At 41.3% G+C, this 27,869-nt stretch overlaps 3 protein-coding genes across 4 annotated transcripts in view; 2 read left to right on the top strand and 1 right to left on the bottom strand.

Annotated features, from left to right (window-relative positions):
* The window catches only part of BLTP3B (bridge-like lipid transfer protein family member 3B), a 57,555-nt gene extending 52,211 nt beyond the window's left edge, over positions 1-5,344 (bottom strand). The window contains exon 1 of one of the 2 annotated variants that reach the window (XR_014578296.1): positions 5,058-5,344. Coding sequence is in view for 1 of the 2 variants with exons in the window: in XM_083820759.1 (XP_083676885.1) it covers positions 5,058-5,101 (44 nt within the window). In the remaining variant the exon portion in view is untranslated. The remainder of the gene's footprint in view (positions 1-5,057) is intronic. The other variant, XM_083820759.1, reaches the window with a different exon arrangement.
* A 4,884-nt stretch (positions 5,345-10,228) lies between these two features.
* On the top strand, positions 10,229-19,188 carry ACTR6 (actin related protein 6). Its single transcript, XM_083820763.1, has 11 exons — positions 10,229-10,476; positions 10,779-10,896; positions 11,886-11,954; positions 13,345-13,468; positions 14,211-14,346; positions 14,437-14,493; positions 15,203-15,301; positions 15,488-15,566; positions 16,905-17,076; positions 17,940-18,078; positions 18,896-19,188. Exons 1-11 carry the CDS (start codon positions 10,409-10,411, stop codon positions 19,023-19,025), a joined length of 1,191 nt encoding a protein of 396 aa, XP_083676889.1. The 5' UTR covers positions 10,229-10,408; the 3' UTR covers positions 19,026-19,188.
* A 1,659-nt stretch (positions 19,189-20,847) lies between these two features.
* Positions 20,848-27,869, top strand: part of SCYL2 (SCY1 like pseudokinase 2) — a 38,083-nt gene continuing 31,061 nt past the window's right edge. The window contains exons 1-2 of the mRNA XM_083820762.1: positions 20,848-21,133; positions 25,888-26,085. Coding sequence (XP_083676888.1) covers positions 25,909-26,085 — 177 coding nt within the window. The 5' untranslated portion in view covers positions 20,848-21,133; positions 25,888-25,908. The remainder of the gene's footprint in view (positions 21,134-25,887; positions 26,086-27,869) is intronic.

Below are 27,869 nucleotides of genomic sequence, written 5' to 3'. Positions count from 1 at the left end.
AGTTTGGCTTTTTAGATGACATTCTGCTACAAAAGCTTAAAATGCAATACAATTGTGAAACTACTAATAAAAATAGAAGTGAAAAGGGTTTTTTTTTCTGATTGAAAAAAAACACATTCATTGATTCTTTTATGCTTATCAGAATACTACCAACACATTCACACAGGCAAAATCGTTGGCATGAAGTCTCCACTTAGAATCATAATGAAATTTTACATTGTGCTGTATTTTTTCAGTTCCTTTATGTTTGAAATTCAATACTTTTTGTATCTTCCTCTGTTTTCTTCTGCCACCCCAAGCAGTTTTGCTTTACTGCCTGTTCCATTTTTTTTCAGACTCAATTCTTTCACTAGGTTCAGCAGCATGATGTTTGTAATAAACAGATAACACTTTCTGTACGCATTCAGATTAAATATAGACTTATTCAGAACAATGTAGATTGTTCCACCCACTTACATTGTGCTTTGAAGTCCTTCCATATACCACATAAGCCAATAAAGTCAGTCATGTAGAAAACATCCTGTAAATACTTCAGTGTAAGCAGAGAAAGAACCTGTTTTACGCTTATTCTAGGGAAAGTACAAGCTTTGTGTTCTTTGGCTGGCTAAAAAATGGGGTAACTTTCACAAAACTGCAGTAAGACAGAAGTAGGATATTCAGTAGGGTGAAAAGAAGCAAACGCCCCTTGCTTCTTATGCTACTAGTCGAAGTTGGAAGTTTCAAAGGTCATCCAAACAACTACAGGTAATTACAAGAAGAAAATTGTCCTTTCTGGCCAAGTATGTAACCCTGCTACACTAGCAAGTTCGAAGAGAAATAACCCCAATCTCTTGGGGTGGCAACGTGCCCCGCCAAAGAGGTGTATCTCACAGGTACCGAGCAGAGTGACGCACTGGTCAAATATTAGCCGGGACTGATATCGGTGACGCTGTACCAGGTGATGTGATACCGCTGCTCACAGCAGGATCAACCGATCCCTTGGATCCGTGCAATCCTTACGTTACTCTTTGTAGAATTAATCTTCCTAGGCATTTTAGGATGATTTTCCAACTACGTGATGGATAATGTTATCGTGAAACATACTGCGATTTTCTTCTACTGAAATCTTAGTGTTTTTGCATCTACTGCTGCAGGTGAGCAAAAGCAAGTTCACCCAGAACCACAGAAACTGGCATGAACAGAAAGTGACCTGGATTTCTGCCACACCAAACATTTTTAAGCCACTTAAGATTTTTCAGTGTGTGCACATGTGTAAAAATAGCAAATACGTAAGACTAAAACAAAAAATGTGATTTTCTTTTTCAAGTTGAAGTATGCGCTATCATTGGTAAACTTCAGAGTTAATATGCAATTAAGATGAAGAATATCACAGTCAGTGGGGATGAATTAATGCAGAGGCAAGTTTGGAAGCTTTCCTTCATGCTTCTCACACTTACACTTAAATAAAACTTTTTTTATAAAAAGGCATGGATCTTGAAGACACATAGAGGGCTCCCTGTTAGACCACAGGTTAGCTAGAAAGGAAATTTTAGTCAATTATATTAAAAGACAAAAAAAAAAAGTCTTATACAAGCCTGTGTCAGCAACTCCTGATCCCTGACAGTATTTTGGATCTGAACAACTCAAGAGTCAAACCCTGATAGTGATGATGACACCTTTCTAACTACAGGTAGTACAACAGGCACACTATTGGGATCATGCATAGTGAAATCTAGAGTCCTGCTGGCAATCTTTAAAACCACTGCTTTAAACACTCGTCCACAAAGTCTAACAAAGGAAAAAGATGCAAAACTGGAAGGTATCTGCTTATCACAGCAAAGCAGTCCACAGAAAATCTTGCAAGAAAAGCTGCTCTTCAGCAAGAAATCTCTCGCCCATGAAAAGACATAATAGCACACGTTAAGATTCAATGTGTGTTTCAGTTCATTTCATTCAGAGAAAAAGCCTGACAAGACGAGTAAGCGATACCAAACTCCTAGCCACCATGTTTCATTTCCACCTTTGTGAAGGGTATCGCCATTATTCAGATATACTTGATTCATTGTAGGGCAGATAATGTTATGAAACAAAGGTACTCCACCATGCATGTTCGCCAGAAAAAATGATCCTACTACAATAAGCAGCTGACAAAAATTCAAGGTATCTAGCTTTCAAACAACAAACTCATCTCTTCAGCTTAGTAAACCATGCTTAGTTTCAAATGCTGTATCAAGCACCATATAATCCAAATAACAGAAAAATGTAACTGTGTTCCCTCTTCCTTCCTTCTCCACATTTTCTTCTGCAGCCTTGGAGAAAAGCAATGCGCATTGAAGGGAGTGGACTGAGCTAATACTTCAAGAAATTTCTAAAAGACTGTAAGAAAACTGAAAACCCACCAGCAGACCCTGAAAGAAGGTTCAGATTTGTTACAAAGCTGCAGATTTGTTTCTAAGCTGCAATACAGTATTAAAAAAAAATATTTTACAATCTAAAAAGCCATTTAGATATCAAAACGTTTTCAGAATCCAGTTTGGATCTCCCTCTTCTCCTTCTTTTCAGACCTTAAAGATCCGTATCTACAAGAGTTTCCCCTAGATAACAAATATAGCGTAAGGCTGCTTCACACCCCCAGTGTCCATCAGTCCATCTAAAAGCACCATAAAACTGAATTAATGGAAGCTACAATAACTGAATGACACAAATTACGCTTTTAATTTTGCATACGCAATATCCAGATGGCTGTAAGAAAGCTGAAATTTGCTAATGGATGTGGTGACAGATATTGCAGCAATCTCTATAGAAAATATTGCTAAATCAATATCCGGGGGGGTGGGATTCGGGGAGGAAGGCCTGGACAATATGCCAGCCAGAGGGCCCTGCCAACCTCAACCATTCTCTGATTTGTGACCAAAAAAGAAAAAAGGAAAGCACAGAGAACTGTAACTGAAGGTAAAAGATTATGTCTTCTATTTGTTCTGTGAAGTACAAATCACATTTGGCTTTGTTCAAAGAGAAATCTAATCACCAAAAATGGAATACAAAGAGAGGAAACAAAGATGAAAATAAATCAAGATAACTGGATAATTCCTTCAACTTTTCCTTTATTATACGTGGACTTTTTCCAGTACGTTTCAATCCAGACAGTAATACTTCCCTTGGTGAAGATGACAAAAAGGCATCAGTTTTGAGGAACTATGAGAATTGCAGAACAGGAACCAATATAGTAATAGAATCTGAAGTGAAAGTGTCTTTTGGCACCCTCTCTATTACAGGAACTTCCTTATGCCTTTGGCTCCAGACTGACACAAAACAATGTGTGAAGCCTACGTTAACCCCAGTCTTATAAAATCTAATAAGAAAGGAAAACCTGAAATAAAGAACAATGTTGTGACTTTTGTTGGGGGGAAAAAAAAATCCTTGAAATTCAAAGAGCCACCTGAATTTGTTCTCTGGTGTAACCAAGTTCTGCAATCACTGAAGTACCAGTTCTGCAGGGAGAAAAGATTATCTGATCATGTGCTTAAGAACACCCATAATAAGGGCCTTAATAATAAGGTCTGTATTTCACTATATTAATGTTGGTGTAGCCTCAATGATCCTGAGCCTCAGCTTTAAACTGCAAACCTCAGATCGTTAGACATATCCCATAAGCTTTTCAAAAATGCCAAAACTTGCACCAATCAATTAAGGTAGTCTTGTTGAATAAGCTTCATCACATCCCACAAGAAAACATACAGATTTATCAACATCAAAAAGTACTTAACGCTGCTTTTCGAAAGCTATTTATTTCACAAACCAGACAAGAGCCAGCTCACGTTACTCGTGCTCAGTTACTAGACACGTGTTTTACTTTAACCTGTAGCATCGAGACCAGTTCACTTCCCTTCTGATACAGCTTGCTAAATGGTGCTATAGGAAGTGAACCGTATCAGTGAATTAAGCTCAGTGATTTCCTGCACACTGCTGACGAGCAGGCTCGCTCAAGGCAGATGACATCTTCGTCCAGCATTCCCATTCTCGCAGTGCTCAGTTACCGTCTTGCGAAACCAAGACTTCTGCATCAGCATTCCCAGCTACAAAAGCTCACAGACAGGGCGGAGGAGAAAAATTACTTCACTGTTGTTTGATACATCATCTTTAAGGGACGGACAGCGACGGGTTGGGAATGGGAATTGTGCCTTCCCTGTGCACCGTTGGCACAATTGTCAAACGGCAATCTGGCATTTTATTTGGTTTTCTCTGTTAATTAACAGTAAGATAAACACCTTTGAAAAACCATAAAAAAAAAAAAAAAAAACAGAATGAAATGTTAAAGAAAAAAAAAAGTAGTATGGGGCCAACTTTTCAAGCAATACTGAATTTATAAAAGTAAATCCTGAAGAACAACAGTGCTGCAGTATCGTGACAGATGAGGTACCTACTAGGCTTTTGCCTTTCTTTACAAACGGAAGAAATTTAGCTGTGGCTTTTGGGAATTGTTGTGCAGTTTGTGTGTTTGCATAGTTTCCACGACCTTCCCGCACAGGACCCTGACAGCCCCCAAAACGTTCCAGTGTGGCAATTTTTCCTCCTGCTGCCCACGCCGGGTGCAGTTAAGTTCCCCACAAGCCGCCCAAGTTGGCTCATCCCTCCGGCAGCGCCGCCGCCAGCCGCCTTGGCCGCCCGGCCCCACCTGGCGCTCCCACAGCTCGGGGGCGGCCGCAGGATCCGCAGGGACCCCGCACCCGTGCGCCCCCCGGCTCCTCCCCGCTCCCCGGGCGCCCCCCGCGGCCGCCGGGGGTCGTCCCTCAGCGCCCCCCCCGGGCACGGTGCGGCGGGCGGGGACTCGCTCGGTGTCCCCCCTCCGCCGCCGGGCGAGGGGCTAGTGGCCGTGCCCACGGCTGTCACGGCGGGACGAGCCCTGGCGAGCCGCCTCGCCCCCCTCCAAGCCCCCGGGAGGCGGCTCCGGGTCTCCCCTCCGCCGGCCAAACGATGCCCGGCTCCTCTTCGCCCCACGCCTGACCGGGCCTCGGGGCCTCTCGCCCGCCGCCGATCCCCCCCGCACGCCTCAGCCCACCCCGGGCAAGGGCGCTGACCTGGAGAGATGCTTCAGGATCTGCTTCTTGATGATGCCCGCCATGGCGTCCGCCTGCCCGCGCCCCTCACGACGACCGGCCGGCACCGGGGCCGCGCCTCATCCCTCCGCCCGCCCCAGCCCGAGCTGCTCGGGCAGACCGCGGGGCGCGCAGCCGCTGCCGCCGCTCCCCCTCACTCGGCGCCCGCCGCCATCTTGGCTGCACCATCGCCTAGTGACGGGGGGCGGTGGCACCGCCGCCCGGCACGGGGAGAGGCGGGCCCGAGGCGGGGCGGGAGGGGGGCACCGCCTCCCCCCGGTGCCTGGCGACCCCCTCGGGAGGCCGAGCGGTGCTTCTGGTGTCCCCCCTCTCCGTCCCGGTGTCTGGTCTTCGCTCTCCCTCCGTGCCCTCGGCTGCCCCGCGGAGCTTGCCTCCCGCCTCCCCCCCGTGCCCCCAGCCCCAAGCCACCGACACTGGTCGGTATCTGGGTGAGAAATCTGTCGTGAAGGGCGGCTGAAAGGTGTAATGTGTACCACAAATGGTTCTAATATGCGGCAGCAGAGATTCCTCCAGATGAAATGCTCATTTGCCTATGTGCGCTAATAGCTGGCGTAATACCTGCACATCGCGTGCTCCCCAAGTGTCAGAGCTGTGACAGATCCACCCAAGAGGTCGTTCACGGAAGCAAAATCTGGAGTTCCTCTTAGTTTTCCAGATAAATTCCATTAGTCTAGCTCCTTTGTTCAGTTTCATGAGCCAAGTGAGACATTTATCCTTTTTATACCTCTCTTTACAAGCAATGCTCATTTACAGCTACAAAAAACATTCCTAAAATTTGTTCCATCCGGAATCCCCAAAATCGGTCCAAAATGCTGTGCCAAGCAAATCAACAACCCCGGCAGCAATAAATTTGACGCTGTCAACTCTTCTTCCATAGGAAGTTGTCCAGGAACAGCCCCTGCTCCTGGGCCTCTTCCCAGCCCAGCCATGATCCAGGATGGCTACTGCTGCTCCGCGCTGCCCAAAAGGGACAACGCAAGAAACGCTTACTGACATAAAATGCTATGGGAATGAATTCATGTGCATGTATACGTCGTATTTCCCCTAAACTCGGTTTCTTGGCACTTACTCAAACCCCTAGACTTTTAAAATCAGGTTCTTCTCCAGGTGCTTGTATTTCTCAGGGTAATCATGGCAAGTATAAAGCCTTATGATAATTTTATGAGGATAGCATCTCATGCTGTGGCAAAATTTCTAAGCAAGTTAAAAATTAAATGACCGGTAATAGTTTTGTTCCAGTAACCATCTTCTCTGGGGCTCCCTCATTTTAGAAAATGTAACTTGAGAATTTCAGTGGTGGGTAACCAGGTGCTCTAAATAATATTTTTAATCAGAAATAAAATAAAATAAAATAAAATAAAATAAAATAAAATAAAATAAAATAAAATAAAATAAAATAAAATAAATAGCTAAAACGGACATGTTTTTCAGGTGTAACCTCTTTCTGAAGGCCATTTGCTGGCTCTAGAATATAATCTAGAGCTGGAGAGGAAAGACATCAGACACTACTTTCTTTGCTTCTCATATACATAACAGATTAATAATTTACACGCAATGAACCAAAACCCCAAGGACCTTCAAGTCAGATACATGAAGCAGTAACAGATGAAAAAATAGGTCAGGAAATTAACATTTTCAATTGATTTTTCCAGGCATTTAAAAATCAGTCAGTGTGTAATACTGACCTCATTATATTCTTTAAAGAGATTTATAAAGTGGAAATGAGCTGCTAACACCTTTATTTATGTTTTAAGTTCTATTTTCTTCAGCTAGAAAAAAAATACCCAACATCTTGGAATTCTTGGAGAAATGTTGTTTATCGTGATAGATCAGTTTCCCACCAAGGAAGAAAATATAGGGGACAAGGTAAGCAGGACCCATGCTGTGTGTTCTCTTTCAAGTGTTCTGCTCACATAGGTCTGGTAGAAAAGGGTAAGTCCAGAGGACAGGCTGAAGGAAACTGAAAACAGAAATATTCCTACCTGGCAGGGCTGATCTGAGTCATGACTTCACTTTCTCCCCAGTTTCCTGGAGCACATCGAATGGAGGAAAATGCATAGATCAACCCCTCTTGCTTGGAGCAGAATATCTGGTGTTTTTTAGATCCTGACACAAATTACTATCAGGATATCCCCAGACTATATTAATTAGACTGTGGTCTGATTCTTCAAATCACAGTCCCATGTTTTCAAGCAGATGAATTTCTGGTAAAATGCTCGTACTAATTAGACCACCGCTATGTGAAGATGATGCTTAAAACAACATCCCAAAGATCTGCTCTGAATGGAGGAAAGCAATTATTTATGAAGAACCTTGTGAGAGACTCATCAGCTGTCACCTTAATACAACCACAAGCAGGAAAGAGTGGTTTAGCCTTCCTGACTACTTTGCCCTTAACATTGCTGTGTAGGATTTCTTCATATAGCAAGAAAGGCTCTTTGCTCTTGATTTATCATGTTGAACCCCCATACAACAAGAAACAACAGTCACAGGAGAAGAAAAGAAGGGGAGGCTGTAGTGGCAGATCTGTGCATGTATTGCTATGGGTCCTGCTGATCTGGAACCTGACCCATTGATTTTCCTTCTTGACCTTAGATCTGCCTGGTCACAACAGACCTGCCTGATGAACCTTGGGCTGTGTCTGTCCCTGGCTGACCCCACCAGATCTGCTCCTGAGAACTGACCTGAGAATTGACTTCTGTGCTTGGCCTCAGGCCTGCTTCATCACCAGAAACCTGCCTGATGACCTGGGCTCTGGGCTAACCCCCACAGCCCTGCCCTGCCTGCCCTGCTCCCTGGCTAGGGGTGGTGGGACAGGCCTGGGCTGGGAAGGCCCTGCCCTCGTGGCTGCAGAATCTGCCTCAGCTCCTGGCTTTCCTCCTTCAAAGAGCAGTTGGCCCTCATGACACCAACAAAGAACCCCACTAATGGGTGTGTCCGGGATAGTAAAATGATCTCAAAGAAGATCTTTGGCTCATATTTACCACAGATAGTTTCTACAGCCTATCTGTGAATTCCCTCCCTTCAATAGAAGACCCTAGAACCCAAGGCCGTACAGCATTTCCCATCAGGCTGCTCATCTTTCACCATCAGCTAGGCAAAGAAAGGCGCACTGTGTTCAGTTTATGGGTGCCAAGTCCAGGATGCACTTCTGGCGTCAGGATCAAAGAATGCAATAACGCATTCCTCAGGGATGACTTCTGGATGCTTTAAACAACCTGCAAAATCACAGTTGGCACTGTTTGACCATTCTGAGGCCATGTATTCCAACAGAGCACAGCAAATCAGCATTTCTGTGCTTTGCAGGGGGTGTGCAGATGGAGTCCAACTTTTCATGTGGTCGTGTGGATTCCTTCACTGTGTAAACTGGAATGGAATACAGACAGGGAAAAAATACATAACTAGAATCAAAGTAACTTCAGAAACATGAAGAAAACAGAAGAATTAACAAAAATGTTATTATTTTTTCCATTAAATGAGGCAGTAGAGGATGTGGAAAAAGAACAAATAAAGTGTGACCTAAGAAGTTCTGATTTGCTTTCAGTGTGTACTTTGTTTTATACTTGCTGCATGAGAAATTCAGCATGGCTTTGTAGGGATAATGGAAAAAAAAAACCAAACAATTCCAGACATGCAAAGCTTGAGTAGTCTGATGGACCATTGCTCTAAGTTGAAAACCATCACAAAATATGAATTCTAAACTATTGTAATATACAATATACAAATATCAATGTACAAAGTTTGCTGCTGTGTAAAAGTGACTTTGAAGGTCATATTTTTGTATCCTTGCTATGGCACTGACTTTGTTAGGTACTCCATTAACAACAAAGAAGTTTTATCAGAAGTGCCATGCAAATATCTGGGTGAGTGTGTAAGCAAACACAATAAACACGTATGCAACCTGTCCCCTGTTAGCAACGATAGTAAAAAAAAATAATAATAATCTTTAGTTCCTAGTGATTTAAAATACTTATATACATAAACGTAAGTGAACTGTTAAGGGTCTGGTATTTATTTTATGAGATCTAAAACAGAAGAAAAAAAAAGAACAGCTAACTGAATTCAATACAAGTTATTACATGATAACGAATGATAATCTAATAGAGCTGGAGCTGGTATCTAGAAGAGGAAAAGGAATTAATTAAATTCTGGCTTTCTCATTTAATTTCATAAGACAAAAGTTAGCAACAGCTATAATGAATTTGTCTCTTACTCTGAGAACTTTATATCGTTAATAAAGGGTGAAGTAACGTTTACATGATTTTACGAATAATGTTGTGTGCTTCATTGTAAATCTGTAAATACCTAAAGCATTGTGTTTTGTGTGTTTTGGGCTTGGAGTTTTAATTACAAAACCAAAATTTACTGTTATGGTACCTGTCAACGGACAAAGAAGGAAAACAACACTTCACAGTGTCCTCTAACAGAATCCTGGAACTCCTGACCTGGAGAAACAGACCTCTGGTAATTCCTGTGACCTCACCTCAAGAGCCAAAGAACGGATCTGCTAGTGCAGGGATTAATGATGCTGTTCTTAAGATCTGACAAGCAGAGATTGGTCTAAAAACTGGTATGTTCCGCTGCACATGGTGGCTCATGGAAAGACGTCTGATGTTTGTTAGGATGAACAAGAATCACACGGAGTAGCAGTTATCCTTATGGTTTATGTTTCTGGCGGAGTTACGTGGAGGTACAAAGTGCTGCGTTACCTATTTTATTGAATGACAGCAGGCGCTGTGATGGTATGTAAAGGATAAAGCAAAATTATGGAATCATTAAGGTTGGAAAAGACCTCCAAGATCATCTGGTCCGGCCACCCCCTTCCCACCAATGTCACCCACTAAACCATGTCCCTAAGCACCAGGCCCAACCTTTCCTCGAACACCCCCAGGGACGGTGACCCCACCACCTCCCTGGGCAACCCGTCCCAAGGCCTGACCGCTCGTTCTGAGAAGAAATGTCTCCTCATTTCCAACCTGACCCTTCCCTAGGGCAACTTGAGGCCGTTCCCTCCAGCCCTATCGCTGGCTATCCGCGAGAAGAGGCCGCCCCCAGCTCCCCACACCCTCCAGTCCTCCCCGCTAGGGGGCGGTGCCGTGACGCAGCCGCACCGGGCCCCACACCCGTCACTTCCCCCGGCGACAGCTTCCGGCGCCGGAGGCGGGCTCTCGGCGTGGGGCGGTCCCGGCGGCACGGCTGCGTCCCGACAGGCAACGCGCGCGCGCTGCCCCTCCGCTCTATGGTAACCACAGAGACCCACGGCGGTGGCGGATCAATACTGGGACGGCGGCGGCCGTGGCGCCGTGGGGAGCATGGCCACGCTGGTGCTGGATAACGGCGCCTACACCGCCAAGATCGGCTACAGCCACGCGCACGTCAGGTGAGGGGCGGGGCGGGGCGAGCCGCGCCGAACTGGGCCCCTCCCTCCCCCGCCCACCGCCGGTACTGCGCCTGCGCACTCGCCGCCGCGAGGCCCCGCCCCCGCGGGCCGTGGGGGGAGGCCCCGCCCCTCTCCTTCAGCGCTGGGTTGGGGGGGGGGGGGGGGCTGAGGGGGGCCAGGGCCGAGCTCGCCCCCCGGTAGCCCCCGGCCCCGAGTGGGCTCCAGGCGACCCGCGGCCCGGGGATGTGACGGGAGGAGGCCGGTTAAGACGTGTGTCATGGAGCTGTGCCCGTCTCTCGCAGCGTTATCCCCAACTGCCAGTTCAGGTCGAAGACGGCGCGCTTGAAAACCTTCACGGCGAATCAGCTGGATGAGATCAAGGACCCCTCGGGCCTCTTCTACATCCTCCCCTTTCAGAAGGTAACGGGGCAGAGCCTGAGCCGAGCGGCGCTGCCGGGCAGCAGCAGGTGCTTCCTGGCATACTTCTTGTGCCGTGTGCGCCCACGGCAGGTTTTGGTGTCGTGACGTACAAGAGGCACGCTGGGCAGCGGGCAGTGTCACAGCGCTGCTGCCAAACGCAGTAAGTGTGTGCAGGGAACGAGTTACCTTGCTCTTCTTCTTGCACAGCTTCTGGCAGCCTTATCTGTGTGTCACACCTCAAGTTCCTTAGCTGGAATTCAAAATCTGCGTGTAGTCTTGTTTCCACCTGGTGCTGCCCCCATACGCTGCATCTGTCAAGTATATAACATAAATGTATAATATATATAACTATTTGGAACCTGTACGTATGTGATTTAAATTTATATGCTAGTTGGACAGTTGTTACTATGGAGAATCTCTTTGTCAAATGTTAGACTGCCTTTTTTATGTCTGCATACTGTTAAAAACTGATAAACACGTGAATATGGTTTTTATATAAGAGTATGCTGTATATATGAATGTATAGAGTATGTAGTGGTATGAATGAAGTAGGATGATTTAATGATTGATCAATGTCAAATCATGTATGTCCTCCTCTAAAGACAGTACCTGTCGACACAGCTTCCCCATCCCTGGAGGTCTTCAAGGCCAGGCTGGATGGGGCTTTGGGCAATGTGGTTTGGTGGGAGGTGTCCCTGCCCGTAGTAGGGGGTTGGACTAGATGGGCTTTAAGGTCCCTTCCAGCCCAAACCATTCTGTGATTCTTTGATTTAGGTGGAGGATATTTGTAACATTGTTTATTTCTTGTTACCTTTACTCTTGGCATAGAATTGTGACAATTTAGACACTTTTACTCTCGGATTTCTTTATACTGCCAGATCATCAATTTTGACATTTTTCGATCTCTAGTAATTGTTTAAAAAGTGAAGTATATTTTTATTTTCTAAATAGTAGTGTTTTTTGTTTTTTTTTTTTCAAAATTCCCACAGGGTTACCTGGTTAATTGGGATGTCCAGAGACAAGTTTGGGATTATCTTTTTGGAAAAGAAATGTATCAAGTAAGAGCCTCTTTCTTTCTTTCTCTTTTTTTTTTTTTTAAATAATCAATTTGTGTAGGTTAAGCCTTGACAAGTGGATTTAACATAAGTACATCAAATATTAAATAAAACTGCTGAGCTTACTATTCTCTTTGTAAGTGACTTCCATTAGAAATCACAAGGATTTATTGTAAACTGATGAAAATTATGACTTTGAGCTCTGGTATAGGAATTTCAAAAGCATTTAACTTTCCAGTTTTGTGTGTATCCATACTGAGGTCAATTTACATATGTCAATCTTAAATTCACATCAATATAATTAAGAGTTCAAGTTTGTAAAATAAAAAAACAAAAACATCATTATAGACAGATACAATGTGGTTTAGAGATTAAGAAACTCTTCATTTAAGATAGTGATGAACTAAGTCAGTAGGCCAAAAGACAGGCATTAAGTAGCTGTATTTTTGGCTAACCATTTATTGCCAATGAATAAACTGAATTTATAAAATATAAATATATGAAATGCAATTTTCTTGTTTGTCACACCAACTGGATGTAGCCCAAGATGTATAATAAGGCTTCTCTTGTATTTTTTTTTTAAATATGGTGTATTGTTACTTACTCTGAAAGTTTTTGTTTTGTTTTGTTAATATGTAGGATACAGAATGAAAGAGTACCTTAAATATCTTAATCTTCATACTTAAAAATACACAGTTCTGGCTTTTGGTATTTAGCTTTCATTTACATTTTGGAACTAGATTCCATTCCTTGACAGTTTTTGTTTGTTTGTTTGTTTTTTCATGAGTAAAACCTACAGAGGGAGATACAGCTGGTAATATGTTTGGGGCTGTATCTAGTTATGGTGAAAATAACTGTGAAGTTTTCTCTAATGGAATTCGAGGCATTAGCAAACACAGAAAGTCCAGGATCTTTCGCTGGCCTTGTAAGAGGTCACTGGGAGTTTTGTTGTTTCTGCTTTGTGCTGGACTTTGTCTTTGGTTAATAGATACATGATTTCTTGATGCAAATGCTGAGCTGTTGAAAAGAAATCTTGCTGTAGTTGATACAATTGGTGTAAAGTATCTTTTATGAGTATTGTAGTGTTCTTTATGGGTATCTCTTTAAAATGTTACATTACAATATCTAAGGATGGTAACAGGAGCAGAGTATATAAGGAGGTGCTCCCTTTTATTATGTTTTAAACCATGAATACATTTAATTGTATCACTGCTCATAAAGTCTTCACAAAGGGAAAAAAAAAAGTAAAAGTTTATAAGCCTAGCTTCTGCTAACAGATATGGCAAGTGATAATCATGTCTTCAAATTTACACAGTCTTCAATTGCTGCAAAATGTCATAGTGGATTATTTTTTAATTTTTGTTTAAGGACAATCTTTGTGTATTTTTCATAGGTGGATTTTGTAGATACCAACATTATTATCACTGAACCTTATTTTAACTTCAGTTCAATACAAGAATCCATGAATGAAATCCTATTTGAAGAATATCAGTTTCAAGCAGTTCTTAGAGTAAATGGTGAGTATATCCCCTTCTATTTCACTTATTATTTTCAAGGTTAAAATTCCAACTATGTTTAAATGCATACACATACAAATCACTTAATTTCTTTCCTGGTTCTTGAATAATACACTAATACATGTACTCAGACTCGATTAAAAATCTTTATGGAAATTGAACCTTTACTTTTATACTACTTTTTTAAGAGTGTCTTGCATATAATTAAAGCAAATCTGGGAAGAGAAAAAGATGGCAGAGATAATTAATATATTTTGAAATAAGATATCATTTGAGGAAGTCTACCAAAGATTTGTGTGGAGACTTTGACAGCATTCCTCTTTTGGGGGTGGTGGTAATTTTTAATTTTGCTTTGTATTTCAAATAAAATGCAGCATTGTGGTCGAGAAATGCATTACCTTACAGGGATCACAGGAAATGGTAAAATAACATCTCAACCCTTTTGAAAAATAGATATCCCTTTAGATTGTTTTGATAAATTGTGGTGTGATCAATCTGTTTAGACCACAGGAGAGGGAACAGAACGTGCACTGGAATCCATGAAAAAGAATAAAGGGGGAGAGGATATACAATACTTAATTTTATCCACTGTCAAAATTAGTTCACTTGTTGGCTATAGTGTTCTGTATTGAGTTCTTAGAAGTCTGAAAAAGACATTTAAAATTTAAAGCACTTTCATATCAATGCGAATTCTAAAAGTGTATATTCATGTAAAGTTTGAATGAAATTTTCTGTTTTTCAGCTGGAGCTCTTAGTGCACACAGGTATTTCCGGGATAATCCATCTGAGCTATGTTGTATCATTGTGGATAGTGGATACTCTTTTACACATATTGTACCATATTGCAGAAGTAAAAAGAAGAAAGAGGCAATTATCAGGTAAACACTATTATTAATTTTTTAGGAGAATTGTTTGTTATGCCTGAAGTTAATAATTACAGAATTCCTTGTGTTACTTTTTTTATGTAGGATTAATGTTGGAGGAAAACTCTTAACCAACCATCTGAAGGAGATAATATCTTACAGGTAAAGTAAGGGATTAATTACTGACCATCATTTTGAGACTTGATATAAAATGTGCGGGAAGTTTATGGGGATATTCTTTCTGGTTATATGAATTTTAGGTTAAATGCTGTTTAAAGGGGATTTTTGTCTATTATAATCTGCTGTCGTCTTGAGCTTAGGCCATCAAAAAAATAATTAAAAACCAACAGCCTAATTCATCCCAGTGCCAGGGCTTTTGAAGTTGCTGAGGGTGTGTGCATGTGCACAGTTATACAGGTTCTTATATGTTTTCTCAGATGTTTCAGTAGTTCATAAGTCAGCTGTCAAATAAGTGCTACATTTTGATTCTATCTACACCACAAATAAAATTCAATAGAGTTGACATTTTATTGTTCTTTTAGTTTAAGACTTTACCTAGGTAAAGAGATAGCAAAGGTGTAATACCTTTGCTATTAAAACTAATTGCAGAGTTACAGCTATTCTTCTTAAGACAGGGCAAACGCAGGTAGATATTTGTGTTTATTAAGTTGCAATGTAATAAAATACTAAGTTCTGGTATGTCAGTTATGCTTTTGTAAATTGAATGCAAGCTTTAGATACTAGTACATTTCTGTGATTTGAAATTATGGTAACCTATCTCCAATGCAAAACTTGAACAGGTAATACTAAGAATTATAATTATTCTCAAACTTCTTTGTTTTGTTTTTGTTTGTTTGTTTGTTTTGCACAGGCAACTGCATGTTATGGATGAAACGCATGTAATTAACCAAGTAAAAGAAGATGTGTGTTATGTGTCTCAAGACTTTTACAAGGACATGGAGATTGCCAAGTATGGATACAATGCTATTAAATGTAAAAGTTGGTACTTCTGAATAATGTATTTGTACAGAAAAAAAATATATCCTGTAATTTAGAATTTTTTCCAGTTAAGGCAAGAGAAGTCCAGTCAGTAAAAAATCGTTGGGATGTAGAACTTGTTCTTTATTTTGTTGGGTTTTGCATTCTTCTCTTTTAGATTGAAAGGAGAGGAAAATACTGTAATGGTAGATTATGTTTTGCCAGACTTCAGCACAATCAAAAAAGGATTTTGTAAGGTAATATTTTAAGTATTTTTGGACTGTTTTCCCCTGCACAGATACACTCCTGATGGTCAAATAGACTTTTTTTTCTAGTGCTGCATTGTAACTTCTTTCTGTGCTATGCATTAACTGGCTAAAGTTTCAAAATGCCCGAGTATCACAAGTTGTATTAATTTTCAGTGGCAAATCCGTGAAGTAGCTCAGATGCTTTTAGAAATATTGTGTATTGTTTGAATAATGAATGATGGCATAGGCTCCGTCTCTTCCTTCCATATTCTGGTAGGAAAATGACAAAATCCGTCATCTATTTTTGTTGACTTTGTCAAACGGTATATTGTTGTTTCGTAGGATGATTCCACACACACTAACTGCTCAGAATGAAGCATTTATTTAGCTTTCGTTCTTCCTGAAGCTTGTTTGTATATAGCAATTCACACATACAATGATACTAACTTGTAGTATACATCTAAATGTAATCACAAAGCCAAATGCACTTGACTATCCTCAGATTTCAGATTGCTGTCAGTGCAAACCTAATAACACGTGTATTTAGTCGCTGCGTTTGTGTTAATTTGGTTGCAACCACTGTAGCTAAGAAGTAATTCCATGTGCTGACTTGTTTTTTTGCTACCTCCTTCTTCTGGAGGTAGGTTTTACCTTCCTTCTGAGAATCCTGTGAGCTTTGTGGAAAAAACGGATTCTGACCAGTTACCTAAAGTTTTCCTCTAATTTGCATCTCAGATGAGAGGGAAAGTAGACAGCGGATCACTCATTTCCTTAGGAAGTTGGCATGAAAATGAAATGCTACATTTCTGGCATAGGACTTTATGTTCTATTATTTAAAACTTGCAGCTTTCTATAGTAGTGCTGTCACACACCCTACTCTCAATTATCATGTAACGTTATTGTATTGTGCCTTTTTTTTTATTATTTGTTGAAGGAAGTTTGCTTTGCTTTGTTTTAGTAAGTCTCTGAATTTCATCTAAATGCCCTAGTATGTAGAAAGTTCAGAGCTGTTTAGTAGAACAGCCTGGAAAATCTTCATAGGAATGAAAATTTAACAGTGTTACCTTATTTACTGAGTTGGCCAGAGTTTCAAAAGCAGTCCCTGTATCTTAAGTGTCACTCCTGCGTATATTCACTGTATTTTGCATTGGCAAAACTGCAGCTGATAAGTTGATAGACTCAAATTTAATACCACAGTTTGTATTATTCTTAAAAGACTTCGTAGGTAGTATAACTTAATGTAGAATATTTGGCCTTCCACTGCAGTATATGAAAAAGATTAGCTAAAGACTCCAGGATATAATTTCTTTTCCTAAACTGTGGTTACTATCCTTATCTTTAATTTAGCCAAGGGAGGAGATGGTGTTAAGTGGAAAATACAAGACTGGTGAACAAATACTTCGTCTAACAAATGAAAGATTTGCAGTTCCAGAAATACTCTTCCATCCTTCAGATATTGGTATTCAAGAGATGGGAATTCCTGAAGCTATTGTTGATTCTATTCAGAATTTACCCGAAGGTATAACTTCAAGTGTTCTGAAATTTGTTCTCGTTGTTTGTTTCTTTTAGCTTCTTAAGACTCTTTGGATGCTAATACTCTCAATATGCCAATTATTAAGATGTGAACTGTTCTGTCTTCTGGTATGTGTCACATGCCCTAGGACGGATTATTGTCTGCAAGATGCCGTGTTATGCAAACAGAGCTTTGTGGCGGTACATAGATTGGCTTCTATTTCTGTTTCAGTTAATCACTGCATACTGAACTCTTCCCAACATCATTTACTAATGTGACTTACATGTCTTCAATGATAGAATATACCTGAAATTAGTTTTATGTTTTAGAATATTTCTTCACTGAAAGAAAACTCAAACTGGCCAAAGCCAGTCCAGTCATTCAAGCATCAAAGTCTAAAACCTTTCTGCCTACTGTGTTTTTCAGGAGTAGTATTAATGCTTTCATGTTACAGATTATATACACTAAAGTAGTAGTAACATTAATGTTACTACAAAGAAGACTTCCATAGGTTTTGTGAGAACACATAAGTACGGAGGTGTTGAGGCTATGAAATGATATATGTATATATTTTTTTTTAAGTACAAAATAAAATCCCTTTTGAAAGGGAAATGTGTTGGTAGGCATGCAATCTAACAGACAATTAAAATGTGATTTTTTAGACTTTGGCTTTGATAATTAATGAACAGACTGATCACTTTCCTGTTTTGCATTAAAACTATTTAACTGATGTGATCACTATATGATCACTACTTTGAGTATTTCTTACTCCATTTTGAATTCATAACAAATTTGGGAATAAACTTCAATTTCTAAATAAATCTTTAGTCTCTAATTACAGATATTATTATTTCTTTTTAATTTTAAAGAAATGCAACCTCATTTCTTCAAGAATATAGTTCTGACTGGAGGAAACACCCTTTTTCCGGGCTTCAGAGATCGGGTCTATTCTGAAGTTCGATGCCTCACTCCAACTGACTATGATGTTTCTGTTGTTCTTCCTGAAAAGTAAGTCCTAAACTGTACAGAATAAGCATTTTCTTCTAGCAGAAAAAAATATAAAGTAGGATTTCTTTTGCTGATAAAAGGATAATTAATATTTAAATTCATCCCCTTAATTTAAGTGAACCAACATTGTACAAGAAGGATGTTTTAATCTGGTGTGTTTTCTGACAAACAATGTATTACAGACTGCCTGCTTGTCTGTTACTTTGCCTAATAAAGTTAAGCACACAAGTAGGTGTTTCCAGGAACAGTCCTATTACAAATCGATCAGTAAGACTATAGTTTCATCAAGAGAATTGGATACATAAGTATGCACAATTAGAGTTTAGTCCTTTACTTGAAAGAATTTTCAGCACAGGAATGCTGTCATGTCATTAGTATTGTAGCCACTTTATGGATTTGGAAGGGATAACATCTTTACACCAAGTGAATTTACATTTGAGCCAAAACAAGTAGTCTTTGATAGTACAAAAAAAATTTACCTTTTAAAGTATTATTAAAGAGTATTTTTAAATATTAAGGAATTGTTACCTGTACAAAGTAAATACAAAGAAATCTCTACTTCCTTTCCCACAAAAGGTACTTAATATTTTATAAAAAAGGAAGCCACTTAGCAGTGGTAAAATTTGAAACTGTCTCAAAATTTGTCTGGTGCTGGATGGTTTCATTTAGCAATCAAAAAAATTATCTTGAAACAGTCTCTTCTGATTTTAGATATTTTTTGTTAGGTATCGCTAAATAATTACTGGAAATCATCACTGCATACTTATATTTTAAATGAACTTGGATAAAATTAACAATAGTTTTATTCATTTTTCAGCCCTATTACTTATTCTTGGGAAGGTGGGAAGCTCATTTCTGAAAACGATGACTTTGAAGACATGGTAGTAACTAGAGAAGATTATGAAGAGCATGGGCACAATATCTGTGAAGAGAAATTTGATATATAAGTAGTATAGTTGCTTATATTGTTATTCCAGTGTTTTACTCAGAACTGTGAACTGTGGCTTGTTCTCTGTCAGTTAGGATTGTGTTTTAGCTTTCCTGTACTTAACTGGATTGGGGAAAATTCATTTTCAGAGTTAAAAATAAAGTTTTACAAACCTAATACTATGAAATGTGTGTGTTGCATTTCATTACGTTCTCATCTTTTACTGATAGCTTCATTATTATTCTCACTGCAAAAAACTGATAGCATGAGGCGATAAAAATAGTGAATGCTCTTACTGGTATAACACACGTATTAAGAAGAAATTAAGATACATTAATGGGAGGGGGGGAATTTTTATGAAACTGACTGGACATTAAACACTTCTTAAAAGTTCACTCAAAATTGCCCAAGAGTAATCTGAACACTTCCTTCTTAAAAAGGGGTTTTGGGTTAGTGGGTTCTTGTTTTGGAGAGCAAACAAACCTCTTCCCCTTCCTCTCACCTTTTGGAATTTCTACCAGGCTTATATAGTCTGAGATGAACCAAGTTTGCAGCTGTGGCTTGGTTAATCCTATCTGTGTCCTAGACCTGCATTCCACACAAACAGAAATGCCCCAGCCTGTAGTTACTAGTTCTGTCTACAATGCAACTGTGGCATCAGAAGAAGCTCCTTTACTTTGCCATCAGTGCACGTGGGGCAGGAAAGAGCAACGTTGACAAGCAATAGCCAGATAGGAGAGCTGTGCTGGTGTATGTTGCTACACCTGGCTGCCTTGGGTGTCAGGACAGTTAGGCACTCACTCAGGGTGGATAATGGGTGGGCAGCTGCTGACACTGATCTTGACTCATGACTGTAGGTGAATTCTTTAGTTGGGCTGGTGATACTCAAATGGGCTCAGGAATGGCCTATTCCCAGCTGCAGGGCCATATTCCCTCTCTTGTCTGCCTTATGTTAAAGCGCTATTTACCTAGCTTGAAATGAAGGTGGCTGGCTTAGCCAGTTGATGACATGAGTTAAGGAGAAGCTTCAGTGGATTTCATGCCCTTCAGAGGACTTTAACAAGTCTCCTTCCAGTGAGGGGGACTGAAGCAAAACTAGATGCTATTATTTTCTGAAAATTGTTTTTCATGATCTATATGACCTAATCGATCTAGTTGAACAGTCAGAGTTGACCAAATGAACAGGGGAAACAAAGGTGCATACCACCAGCCCCCGGGATCACTCAGAGCATTAAGATACATACATATCCTCATTGCTGGCTTGTGCTTCTTTTCTTCTTCAGATGAGCATGTGGTGTTACAGCCATCTCGCTCCCAATTTGGTAAGCTCCTGTTACTACCCAGAGGTCTCAGAATAAGAGCAATACAGATGAGAACTAAACCCAGCACTCCAGGGAATGAGAAATCTGGATAACAAGCTGTCCCAATTAAACAGTTTACTGAGATGATCCTTCTTCACAAATACAGTTTTTTATACTTTGGACTAGCAACTCCTGGTGGCTTTCCTCTAAGTGGAAGAGGTATCCTCCTGCTTCTGTTTATTAGCCATAGAGGGGACAACTAAGATGTTCGTGCAGAACAATAACTTCTACAAACTCTTGAATATAACTTGTATTATTCTGTGTAAGAAAATATGGGACACCACTCCAAGGAGCATAGTATGCTGTTACTTTGAAATCTTCATATAGAGGTTGTTCACATACGGATTCATGCTGGGAACGGGTTTGATGACACAGAACCTACAAGCAGAGGTGGGGGTGCGGCCAGAATCCCCACCCCCCAGGTGATTTTGGGTGGAACCGTCAGAAACGAGGGGCGGGAGGGGAGCCCCGCGCCCTGCCCCGTCCTTAGCGGCGGGGCCGGGGGTCGGCGGTTGGGCAGGCGGGCGGGCGGGCAGGGGCCGTCGCTGCCGCCCCCCGGTGCAGGCAGAGCGGCCCGGCGGAAGCCGGCAGCACCTCACTTCCCGCCGCCCCCCTCGGCCGCCGCCCCGCCGGGGCGGAAGTGAGGCGCTGCCGCCGTCGCTATGGAGTAACCGGAGCGGGACGGGGCCGAGGCGGAGGCAGCGGGACGGGCGGCCCGCCGGGCCCGGCAGCAGGGCCCCGCGCCAGCGGCTTCCCCCGCGCTGAGGTGGGTGAGGGGCCCGCCCGGCCCCGCGGCACGGCGGCTGCCCGCGGCCTAGCGCCGCTGGCTCCGCCGGGGCTGCGGAGCGGAGGGGAAGGGGCCCGGCCTGGAGCCGCGGTCGCTGCCGGCCGGGAGCGGCCCTGGGGCGGCTGGGGGCGGGCGGGGACCCGCCGCGCGCCGCTGGCGGCTCCGGGCTCGCCGTGGGTAAGGAGCGGGGCGCGCTGCGTGCGGGGGGCCGGCCGCGGGAGGCAGCCCCGCGGGTTGCGCAGCGCAGGGATCGCCCGCTGGCAGCGGGTGACAGGCGGGGAGAGCCCCGCTCAGAGCCCCGTGGGGCCCGCTCCGCGGGTCTTCAAGGTTTCGGTTGCGGCTCAGTCCCCAAATGCTGGAAAAAAAGTCATGAAGGTGACTTGCTCGGAGGCAGCGGCACCGTGCACATTACATCATCGTGTTGGGTCCTCGCGTCATTGTTAAAACAAGTGCCAGAACTCGGTTAAGCCCGATTTTCCTTTTCCTTTATTTTCCTTTTCCTTTTTTTTTGCATTTATTTCTTTTTTTTCTCTGAGAGTCAGTTGTTCAAGCACCTGTTTTTTTTTTTTGTTTTTTTTTTTTTTCCTGTGAATACATCATTGCACAAGTCCAGCTGGCGGGCTGGTAGTTTGGGTTGCGTGGCCTGAAGTAGCCGTGCACCTGCCTTGTTTCGCAATGGGGAATCCCAGCTTCTTGTGGGATCAGAGGTCTGGCACTGCGTGCGCTGCTGGGAGTGCAGAGTGCACCCCTGTAGTACAGCAGGTGAAGCTGTGAATTACTTCAGGGATAAATTAATAGCTTTAAGTCATGCAGTTAATTTAAATGAGAATTAAAGTGATGGGGGACATTTATTTAGGATTCACTTTTACTTCAGCATTTTCAGTGTTTTGTCTCAGTTCTTACTTCTGGGCGGTTGTTGCTGATTACCCTTGCCGAGTGGTTAGATTGCTGCTGTGCTGATGTATTCTTGCTGATGTATACCAGCAGAGACACCACTGTCAGTTGTGAGGGGACTTCATACCGTATACCAGATGTCTTCTTAGGATTGTTTCTAGATTTCATACACTTTGTATTGGGATCAGGTTCTTGCTTTCACTGGCTTGATATCAGTAACGTTAAGAATACCCTTCAAATTGAAACAGGAGGAAGGCAAAGTTCTTAAATGTTATTGCCTGTCCTGGGTTGCTTGTCTGGACACGAATACTCATAAGATCTTGTATTTTTATCATTTATTACCTTTTAACTTTAATTTGAAGTTCCATTCTGGGTAACTGACTTGCTTTATTGTCCTGTGGTTGTTAATTTTTCTATAAATAGTAGTTAAGTCTTAAAAGAAGTGAACAATCAAACGGCTTCCTACAATTGAGATCTAAAATGTCATGTTTCAGATATAGTTAGGATCATCATGTTTTCTGGTATTTTAGTTATTACCCCAAATAGTTTAGTTTTTAAACTGTTTTTGTATGGATTTTCTAGGTACGCTGTTCCTGTTGATGTACATTTGAGTTTTTACTGAAGTTGGTAACAACAATCATTTTTTATAGAGCCAAAGAAAAACTCTTTTGTAGAACACAGTCCAAATGTTGACATGAGGATTTCTACAAATGTATAGATGGTGTTAGATGGACATAAACTTAAAACTCAGACTGCTTATTGAGAAGTAAGTTTCTCAGTACGAGTTTTCCCTTAGCTGAATTAATCAGTAGTTTGCATACCGTCAAGCCTGTTGGACAGGGCCTGCCAGGATTGCTTTTTAAACCCTAACCCTTCAGACACTGGAATGCTGTTAGCATTCTCACCTCGCGGCTTTTCCAGGCTTCTCACTGCAGTTAGTCTGTCACCCGCAGCACAAGGCGGTTCTCATACAATTAGTACTACATTTTTCCACTGTCTGTATATATAGAGAAGTTGTTTTTTGAGTTTATCCAACTAATTTGAGCATGCACACACATACATTTTCTTCATCCCATCACTGCAACTATTTTTGTGAAGTCTTTCTCTGGATTTGAGAATTCCAACATAAGATTATGTTGTGTTGATACTACAGATTTGTTGGCTGGGAGTGAACAAAACTGAACACAAATAGCACAAAACTTAAAAACAAATTAGATTAGTGATTATCTTAAACTCATTAGGATTGTTTTTGTAGTCCTTTAGTATATAGAGTTTTTTCCTGCAGAATAAAACCTAGAGATACCTATTGCTCCTAATTAGAATACTCCATGATCCTTGTTTCTAACAACTTAGCAGGTTAAAGAGAAGTTCCTTTATAGAGGGATCTTGGACAGTGTCCAAAGCTGTTTGGTCTTGGGCTGCACGCTTAAGAATTGCACGTGTTTTTCCGTAGCAGAATTGATAAGGTAAAATTGATATATTATAATAAAGTATCGCAAATAATACAATTATTTACTAAAGGAATTCTGTGATTCCATAGTTTATTTTCAGCAGTGTTCTCAACAAGGGAGTTAGTAAATACCAAGCAAGCACATAATTACTCTTAAGATTATCTCACTGTATTCAGGCTCAGCTCCTCATCCCCATAATTAAGACCTACTTCATCCCAAAGTGCTTCATAATCTGGTTCTGCTCCTGAGTGGTCCTGATGAAGCCATAACTTTTTCCAATTTTAAAGCTGATACTTTTATTTTTTATAATATGTTTTCTTAAATCTTCTAGTCTGGCTCTCCCTTTAGAGGCACAAAGTAGTGTTACTCAGCTGACGTGGACATTGGAGAAGTGTCTCTGGAGTCACAACGGTAGTGTAATTGCGTGTTTCGCTGTGGAAGGTTACTGAGGGTGGGATATAACTGCTGTGGTAGTCAGGACACGGCAACATCCTGTGTTGCTTCCAGCACAGGGCTAGCATTTGCGTAGAACTAGGTTAGCACCATGCCATACATCTACGCTGAGCGAATTCTTCAGTTACTCAGACAATTCTTTTAAGAAAAATTGTTTAGTGTTTTTATTACCTCTTTTAGTAAACAAGTCTGTCTGTCCAATTTAGTACTAGCCAGATTATTTGCCTTGAATTTGTATGGAATCAGCTCTGTAGTACCAGGGGGAGAAGGTGTGTATGTCTGAATAACTTTAGTGCAGTCATTTCAGTCAAGTTTGACTGACATACGCAGTTGCCAAAGATAAATAGCTACGGGTTTTGTGAGAGTAAGGAACTGTGGAGAGGAAACAAACTCCCATCTATGTCATGAATGTGGAAAACGCTGGCTGATCAGACACCAGATAATCTGTGTAGACCAGAACAATGCCTTATAATACCTGAGCAGAGGGGTAAAGGTTTAATTTGCTGCAGATAGGCACTTCACATCAGATCTGATGGGCATCGGGGCTGATTAGTCTCACTGCTCCCTGGATTGCTTGTTAGTGCCTTCTGCTTCTTTTGTCCTCGTTAGTATGACTTGGAGAACTTCTTTATCACAACTGAATCTAGTCTCTTCCATTTGAACAGTAGTGACCTCTGCTATTTTTCAAGGTAGTTTTGCACAAATTATGTACCAATTGTACCAATTAACTGAGTATATGAAAAATAAGGCTGTAAGTGAAAATAGTATTTCTACAGATCTCAACGTATTTGCTGATGTACTGTTTTAGGTTTATTCTCCTATAGGCTGAAGGCATTAGTATTCTTATTTGAAAAGTTGGATGAAGAAATATCCTTAGATGTTGCATTTGAATATACCACATAATACTGATTCCAGGAAATCATTTCTTTGCCTTCTCTATTCATCTTTGCACACACCGATAAAGATGAATGTCTGTGTCTCTCTTTCACTATTTCTTTCATGTCTCCATTCTTTCTTGTGTATCTGCTATCAGAGAGACAGTTGTATAAATGGGATATATTCTTCAAACTTTTGTCTCATGGAATAGACAAATCAGATTTTTGGAACTAATTATGACAACTAAGGAAACCATGAAAGTGCACAGTAGAGGGGAAGGTGAACTAAACGATAAGCAGCCACAGTTAGCTCTTAAATTTGCAAGGTGATATAAATAAACTTGCACGTACAATTTTGCTGCATAAAAAGGCAGTTTGTTGTTCCCTACTCCATCAGGAGCTGATCAGCTCATGAATACTCAGGTCAGACAAATAATGTCAGCAATTCTGATGAGTAAAATTCTAAATCTTGAGTTTGCATTTTGGCAGGCTCAATGTAGGAAAGAACATATTTTATAATTGTCTTTTGTATAGTACAAATCTTTTCACTTGCTGATCTGGGATTTTAAGCAGTCTTTCCTTGCAGAAAATGTGTAGTTCCATAAGCGCTGGAATTAATGGAGCCTGGTTTCATTCGGACTTGGTTTTCCCGCTTGATTGATATTGATGCATAAGGTGTGAACCTTTCCTTTCATGGGAGCAGTTTCTAGGTTCTCTGCTTTATTCAGTCATTCGTTTTCAAGAAATGGTTGTGTGTTTCAGTCCTCAATTGCTTTGGTAGATCTAACGAAGAATGATCAACAGATTCAAAAGTTTTTGAGGAGGGGGAACAAAGACGTACAGTCCTCATGTGTGTGCTCACAAATATGTTTGCGCAGTATGAATATGTCTGACTGCAGAGCCCTGGAAATTCTATTTCAGTATTCTTTTTTTGGGGGGTTACTCCTATATCCTATTGGATCCTTGGTTAGATGTCCTTTAATATTATAATTTTCAACATTTCTTTTATATTAATAGAATGTCTGAGAGACTGATGCCTTTTTTTTTCCTGTCCTTTTAGGATACTACCTTGGTAGAGACCATGGAGTCCATGCTGAATAAACTGAAGAGTACCGTTACGAAGGTAACGGCGGATGTCACCAGCGCTGTCATGGGAAATCCTGTGACCAGGGAGTTTGATGTTGGCCGACATATTGCCAGTGGTGGTAACGGTCTTGCTTGGAAGATATTTAATGGAACTAAAAAATCAACAAAACAGGTGGGTAGTCAAGTAAAGACCTGTGTTTATAAGCATTAGATAACAGGCTGGTAGGTAGCAGCTCTTAAGTGGTATTTAAAACAAAACCCAACTGGGCAGACGAGTTCTAAGGGTGTAAAATGAATTGAAGACACCAAAACTATTTAAATATAATGTTCTCATCTACATAGGTTATAGATACATTCAGCTTTCGCTGCCAGAGAAGGAAGTGGTTCTGTATTCATAGCGTAAAACTTGACACGAAGATCAAGAATTAACTTGAGTTAAAACTGACCTGACAAGAAGGAAGAAGCTTGTTTGTTTTAACATGGATCAGTTCTCCAGTTTAGTTTACCTTGCAGTTCTGGGGGGAATAATACTAACTCTTTACAGTATTAAAAGATCGTGAACTGTGCCATTATTTGATCTCAGAAAAATAAGCTGTATTTTTTTGCTCAGCTGCAACACAGAAATTGAAAGGTTAGAGATACTATTAAGTCAGGAGATAGAGTGACAGAAGGGTGTGGGGTAGAGGAGGAGGGTGTGGTGGAAGTGAGGTTTGCCTTTCTTGTGCAACTTTCAGCCAGGTATATTTGCCTTCTAAAGTAACTCTGATTAAAGTATTAGTATGTAGAGCACTAGTATATAAACTTTTGCCTCATGTGAAGCCACGTGTAGGTAAAAGTGGAACTGCGGCTATCCTGGTTTTGGTTGAGATAGAGTTAATTTTCTGCGTAGTAGCTGGCATGCTGCTGTGTTTTGGATTTAGGAGAGCAATAATGGTGATTACACACCGATGTTTTAGTGGTTGCAGAGCAGTTCTTATATTGAGTCAAGGACTTTTCAGCTTTTCATGCTGCTGTGCTACCGAGGAGGCTGGGAGGGGACAGAGCCAGGACAGCTGGCCCAGACTGGTCAAAGGGATGTCCCGTACTGTGTGGTGTCATGCTGAACAGTAGAACTGGAGGGAGTTGGACAGGGCAGCGGACGGCTGCTGCTCAGGGACTGGCTGGGCATCAGTTGGCAGGTGGTGAGCAATTGCATTGTGTATTGCTTGTTTTATATATAGTATTATTTTTCCCTTCCTTTTCTGTCCTATTATGCTTTCTTGTCCCATGAGTTTTACCTTTTTCCGCAGTTCTCTCCCCCATCCCACCTGGGGGAAGTGAGCAAACAGCTATGTGGTGCTGAGCTGCTGGCTGGGTTGAACTACAACAGTGACTTTGGAAGAAGGCTTGTCAGAAATAGAGTTGTAAGAGCTGTTATTATAGAGTGTGATTTTGTTGTATGGGAGAAATGTGAAATCTCTCTTTCAAACTTGGAGAGGAAATAGAATTTTCAGTGAGTAAATATAAGAGTTAATAAGATACAGCCTTCCGTTAAACTTGATGCTGAAGTGATATGAAGTCACTTAGAGAATGAATCAATGCTACAGATGCACCAAAAAGAACAGGATACAAGGGAATAACTTTGGAAAACATGGGTATAATCTGTTAGATGGTAGGAAAATAAACTGTAGCAAATGGAAAAGAAACATAACATGCAGAGTGAATAATATGTGGGGAATGTGTGATCTGATTGTGTCAGAATCTGCATAATGTTAAGCATATATTGTGCTCGTATGATTCTCCTGCATCTGTCTAGTTGTTCCAGGACTCAATACATCCATTGTTTACTGAATTTACCAAATGTAATGATTTTTTTTGTCTTATTCAAAGCAGTGATAACACTGAAAATATAATTTTGATAGAGCTGATACAATCTCAGTGTTCAGTAAGTAATTGACCTGTACCAGGCATAGCTTT

The sequence above is a fragment of the Anser anser genome (genome assembly GCF_964211835.1).
Source record: "Anser anser genome assembly, chromosome: 1".
Classification (NCBI taxonomy): Eukaryota; Metazoa; Chordata; class Aves; order Anseriformes; family Anatidae; genus Anser; species Anser anser.
This window is presented reverse-complemented; position numbering and strand designations above follow the sequence as displayed.

Coding starts and splice junctions, on each gene's coding strand:
- ACTR6 (XM_083820763.1), top strand. CDS start 10,409: ATGGCCACGCTGGTGCTGGATAACGGCGCCTACACCGCCAAGATCGGC. Junction 10,897..11,885: donor ACATCCTCCCCTTTCAGAAG/GTAACGGGGCAG, acceptor AAATTCCCACAG/GGTTACCTGGTTAATTGGGA. Junction 13,469..14,210: donor AGCAGTTCTTAGAGTAAATG/GTGAGTATATCC, acceptor TCTGTTTTTCAG/CTGGAGCTCTTAGTGCACAC.